At 41.4% G+C, this 6,220-nt stretch overlaps 2 protein-coding genes across 2 annotated transcripts in view; both read left to right on the forward strand.

Annotated features, from left to right (window-relative positions):
- Window positions 1-1,703: 1,703 nt before the first annotated feature.
- SARC_01714 (hypothetical protein) lies at window positions 1,704-3,993 on the forward strand (the record flags this gene model as incomplete). The annotated part of the gene is made up of 4 exons (XM_014304572.1): window positions 1,704-1,908; window positions 2,064-2,284; window positions 2,482-2,598; window positions 3,127-3,993. The coding sequence occupies 4 exons, from the start codon at window positions 1,704-1,706 to the stop codon at window positions 3,991-3,993; spliced, it is 1,410 nt and encodes a 469-aa protein (XP_014160047.1).
- Window positions 3,994-5,513: 1,520 nt separating this feature from the next.
- SARC_01715 (hypothetical protein) overlaps window positions 5,514-6,220 on the forward strand; it is a 5,625-nt gene continuing 4,918 nt past the window's right edge. Inside the window, exon 1 of the mRNA XM_014304573.1 lies at window positions 5,514-5,965. Coding sequence (XP_014160048.1) covers window positions 5,758-5,965 — 208 coding nt within the window. The 5' untranslated portion in view covers window positions 5,514-5,757. The remainder of the gene's footprint in view (window positions 5,966-6,220) is intronic.

A 6,220-nucleotide genomic window follows, 5' to 3' on the forward strand; every position in this document is an offset into this window, starting at 1 on the left:
ATATATTATATTATTAATTATAGTATATATATATATTATTATTATTATATATACTATATATATATATATATGTATATATATATATATATATATATATATGTATAAAGATATATATATTAGATATGTATATATATTTATATATATTATTATATATTTTATTTATACATATATGCATGTATATGTATATATATATTTACATATGTATATATGTATATATATACATATATGTTAATATATCTATAGCCACACATATCTATGTTTCTTTATCGATATCCATATATCTGTTCATGTATATGTATATGTATGTATGTATATACCGATTAATATGTAGAAACACATTGTAACTGTGCGCTTTTCTTTGATCATTTACCCACTTCAAATCAATCATTTGAGCTCATCTGTTGCAATTAGTGTATAAATTGCAGAATTGATTTCTCTCTCGAATTTCTCTATTCTTGTAAACTTTTTTCTGAAAAGTCTGCATATCATCGCATTTATATTAGTCATGATTACCTACTGTGATATACTTAATTGGCAAGGTTTGCTCTATTGTTCTCATGAAGTTATAGTGGTCTCTCGGTTGGTCACAGTTTCTGCATGCGCGAACGACACACGTTTTGTTTGCAGTGTGTGTACGTTTTTACTCAGGCCCATGCAGCTGTTCCCATTATACGTGACCAGATGTATACTAATCAGATGTGCGTCAGTCAGACATCGATATTACACAAGTCTCTTTGGATGCGTGGCTGAACACGACCTCTTCGACTGTGTCTATGACCAGTGGAGTTTACTTTCAAATCTTGTAGATCTGTTACTGACTGGATAGACGTTATGAAGCCGTCGATCTAAACGGGAAACAAAATGTATTGGATATCTACCTTCCATACTCACGTTGATGGTTGCTGGACTTGAACACTCCAATCATTCATTGATCAACTATATAAATGTGAAGTATCGTTGTAGTGCTTTATTCCATACGCGCTCGAATAATGAAAGTTGACTCATTTATGGACCAGATATATCAATGTGAAGTTTCGTTTTAGGTTTTGGGTTTATGCGCGCTTGGATAATGAGAGTTGACATCAGTGCAATACACTGGGTTGCTAGATTCACGGCTGAAACTGCAAACACGTCCCACGTGTACACACGCCGCTATGTGGTGGATGCCTTGTGCTCGACATGTGTATCTCTTTTGCAACCACGCGGGACTACTCCTGTAAGACACGATTGGCCTGCGCTTATTTACTTGTTCAGTATATATAATAAAAGATAACAATCAGAGAGAGACTCATATTAATGGATAATTTGGCAACGTTTTTCTCGCGGGACTATCTGGTAGTTTTTCAACTGTAGAAGTGTGGATTGCTGAACCACTGTGTATGAGTCACACACTGAACTGGTACGTTGTGTTTGCAATGAACCAACATTAAATCGTTAAATGGGAAACGCAACAACGCTTCACTGTGATGCTCACAAATAGTCACTGGCTGTGTGGCCGAGAATTTCAGGGATATTATCGAAGAACATCTGATTCATATAGGCATACCCCGAAGTGTACAGGGACATATCACCAGCAGCGATTCATGAACGCTACTTATAGTTCTCAATGAATTATGCTTGCAACGGCGGCGTTTGCTGACAGGCGTCATGTGATTTCAGCCAACCGCTTTAGTGCGAGTCGGCTGTGGGTCTAGTTCGGTTTAATGAACCACTCCCAACTGCGCACTCGCTTTACAGGCGGATATGAGGCCAAGGCGGAGTGTCAGGCTGAAGTAGATGAGGTGTACGCAGCCTTGGCCCAACTGGTGCATGCCGTTGATGTGGGAGAGGTAGCGTTCGCAGAGAATGCCACCCGAGCGTACGACTACCTGCTGCACACCGTCACAGTCAACTCTCACGCATTGAAAGGTATGGGTGTGGACTGACCAGGCTTGTTGCTTCACGAAACCGGCCGGCAATTTAACTCCTTGTACCTTCCGTTTCGAGAGATTCTGGTATCCTCTGTTTGAATCGCCGCTGTTTTGCGTACAAATAACCCCTCTGTTCTCCAACGCACCCGTAAGACGCAGTACACGCGGACGCTCCCGTGACTCCCTCTGAACGGGCGTTGATTGGGCGTGATAGCGTGCTGATCACAACTGCGTGTGAGTACGGCAGCAACTACACGGCACTGCTGCAGGTGTCCAACCGCACAGGGGCGTCTCTGCGGTGTGTGCGCAAGGAGAGCTCGGGGGTGTTGTCGTTGGCCCATCTGCAAGAGCTGTTGGAAGAGTGTGGGGACAGGGTAAGGGCTGCATGTATGTGGATGTTTAATGTACGCGAGACGTTTATATATATATATATATATATGTGTGTGTGTGTGTGTGTACATCCCTACATCTCAAAGCCACTTGCTTGTCCCTCCATTCATAGCCCTGTCCCGTACACTTACAATGCTACTTTCGACATTGAGCTAACAGTCGGTGTATATCTATTGTGCAGGTGGCGTTGGTGTCGCTGTGCTGGGTTCCCACTAATGGAGGGCTCGTGCAGCCGGCCGCAGAAGTGGGTGCGCTCTGCAAGAAGTACAATGTACTGTATCTGCTGGACGCGTGCCAGGTATGTTCTGTAGGTATATTTAACGTTACCGTGGATATTGTTGGCAAGTACCATGTAGGTACATTAACGTCAACGTGGATACTGGTGGTATGTACCTGGCGGAATCGGAGGGGTGTGTTGGGTTGGCGATAGTTAAAATCTGCGATTAAACGTTATTAGTTGCGAGCTTTTTGGGTCATATTGCCAAGTGTGGTGTATAGGCATAAGCATTTGATAGGTCGTCCTCCATGCACGATTGCACAAACATACTGTACGCAGAGGCCCTTTTTAGGGTTTTAGGGTCTAACCCCTGAAGTATCCATTCGATGCACAGACACAGCTATTTCAAGTTTTGAACACCCGTGCACTCGTGTAAGTTGGCGACTCCTACTCAACGACATACATCCTGAACATACATTCACAAACACAAATCTACATCTACGAACCGTGAACTGCACATTGAAACCACACAACGATAGATGAGCTATGCTAGCGCCTGACACTATCACCAACCCTCCTGCATACACGCATATGCCTGCCACCTCACAGGCGGTAGGTCAGATCGATGTGGATGTGCAGCACCTGCAATGCGACGCTCTGGTCACCACTGCACGCAAGTTCCTGCGGGGGCCACGTGGTATGGGGTTCATGTATGTGCGGAGGGGGTCTGTGTTTGCACGTGCTGAGCCTATCTTCCTGGACCTTGCCACGGCCACGCTGCGTAAGCCGACGCCGCAACGATCGCAAGGTAGTAGGACTGATGTCCTGGGGATCAGCGGGCCAACTGGTACCGCTTTGAGTGGGCTGGTCGAATCGGGATTGAGTGACGGTGATAAGACGAATGTTGAGCTTCAATTGGGAGAAAAAGACGTATTTGATACAGACCCACGCCCCGCACGTAGGTACGAGAATTGGGAACGCAACTATGCTGCATGGCTGGGCTTGGGCGAAGCGGCGAGATACGCTCTTTCTATTGGCCTTCCTAAAATAGAACAGAGAGTGCGATTCCTCGGCGGGATGTTAAGAAGTACACTGAATGCGATCGACATCAAGTACAGAGTAGTCTCCAGAAGTGCGGAACATTCTGCTGTACCATCCCAGAATATTGAAATGCCTGAGGAAGCGCGCGAAGAATCGGCGGTGCAGGTGATGTGCCTGGGGGAGGCCCACTTGCAATGTGGAATTGTGTCGTTTGTGGTGAATGGTCTGAGTGCTACCCAGGTCAAAGACACACTCAGCGAAACGTACGCCGTCAAAGTAAGCGTGTCTCCTTTCACGTCGACCTTCCGAGATATGAACGAGCGTGGATTGTGTGACGTGGTGAGGGCTAGTGTGCACTACTTTAATACCGAGCAGGAAGTGCGGTACTTTGCCGAGTGTGTGCGGCAGATAGCGGAAGACGCGAACCATCCGTGAGCTTAAATTCGGTTTGCTTTGCTCGAAGTATTTATTGATATGATACTGGATTGTCCGGACGCCCCATATCATGTGCCATAGCGTACATGGTGCGCCGGTGTGAGAATACATCGTTAGTTTTCAGAGGGTGGGTATGGAACTTGGGGCGCATTTTGTACACTATCAAGCGCGATGTAAGTCTTCTCCAGTGTCTGTATTTGGTAACGAATTTGGCGAGTTAGCATATCGGCTTACATACGCGTATACATAGATCTAAATGTTCGATGCGTGCTGTTGCATGTCGTATGATTTCAACGTCCAAATACGAGTGGTCCAACCCATACGGTTAATTGCCACGGGAAAACGTGGTGCCATGTTGTTATAAAGCTGCAACAAACTGAGAGCTCTGATAAGAAATACATAATTCGAAGATGCATGGACTGAATGAGTGTTGACTTAATCCATTTCGAAAACCGTTTATTTTGTGTTATATAATTTGTTGATATATTGCAGTAGTGCTTTTAATGTGCCATTTAATTTGAAACCGATTGACCCGTTAAATTTCGCTCGTGACGTTTATTGCATTATCTACTTGCGGTTCTCAATGGAGTCGTATGTATAGCTCTGTGATCTGATCCTTTCAAAATTAATTACCTATAAGATACAATTTCGGTATTGATTTGTGTTAGTTTTTATCTTTTTTTAAAACAAAGGTGATTTGCCAGAGATCCATAGTTTGCTCTTTACTCTCAACAGAGAGGTATTTACAACTTAAGTTTACAAAAACGAAAACGCTCAACCCTCATCCTTTTTTTGTTTGTTTTTTAAAAACACCAATAGGAGGCTACATATGATAAAAATAGAAATTTACAAAAAAATAAATTGTTGTGTTATGTGCATGACTCAAAGAGCACATTCAGAGAGTTTTTTGACAACTTTTGACAGGATGTCCTTTGGGAAGTATGACGTCATACATGTTCGCCAATAAGTGGACTAGGGTCTCAGTCGGAAAACGGGATAAGACAATACGACACAGTAGAGTGGCTTATTGGTGGAGGTTTATAGGAAGCAGTTATTGGTTGAAGATAAGTAAAACATAAGGGTTGGGAATAACTAGAAGGTTCAAGCAGACCAAAGGTTTGTCAGAAGTAAAGGAGAAAACCACCTTAGTGACTAGTATAAGTATGATGGAAATCCTGCTGAGCTAGAGTAGTGTTCAGAGGTTAACAAATAATTTACAGAAAACTAATATAAAGAAGGTTTTTAGTCAGAGTAAAAGGGCTTACTCTGACCCTTTTTCCTATTTGTTGTATTTGAGCACAGAACAATTGTATTAGAAAATATATATATATATACATTTTTTATTTATTTTTTAAATATACTACAAAAACAACAAAACAATATGAATGTACATAAAAGTAAAATTGAAGCAAGACAAAAAAAACAAATAGAAGGCTATCAGGACATATTTATTTTCCTAGCCACTTCTAAAATTGAACATCTAATACATAGCCTTCTAAAGTTCTAAATAATGTTTATGAAGGCTTGTGTTTGCTATGGATCACTGTGATCTTTTCATTCAAAAACAACCCAACCCAAAACGGAAAGATGGAAAAGAAAAAAGAAAAAGATGTCAGTTTATAGTTATCACATGACCATGAGGCAACTCGAAGCAGCAAAACAACCGCACTGAGCACGCATACAGAGGATATATAAAGCAAGATCAATATATAATAGCAAGTTAAATACGCATAACAAGTACTGTATTAGCGAACAAACAACATTATGAACATCCTGTTACTTGCCATCGAACGCCTGTTGCTATGTGTCCGTATATTCCTAAGCACATTCATATTGCCTTACTTGACGGGCTTCTTCTCATATGAGAACACATTCGGAAAGGTGTGGTCGAATCACTACATATTCATAACGGGATGCGATACAGGTTTTGGTAACATGCTGGCCAAGCGTCTAGATAATCGGGGATTCTCAGGTATGTCTGAGACTACAGCTACACGGCACATGACTGTGTCACCGTATTCCCTTCATGTTACTGCATGTGGCCACTGGCATATAAAAATGTAGATAACCAATATGTGTGTCTCTAAAGCCTTCGTAAATATAACTATATACGTATATATATATATATATATATATATATATAACTATATATATATATATATATATATATATATATAATAACTATATATATATATATATATATATATATATATATATATATATATGT

The sequence above is a fragment of the Sphaeroforma arctica genome (assembly GCF_001186125.1).
Source record: "Sphaeroforma arctica JP610 unplaced genomic scaffold supercont1.70, whole genome shotgun sequence".
In the NCBI taxonomy this organism is placed as follows: Eukaryota; class Ichthyosporea; order Ichthyophonida; genus Sphaeroforma; species Sphaeroforma arctica.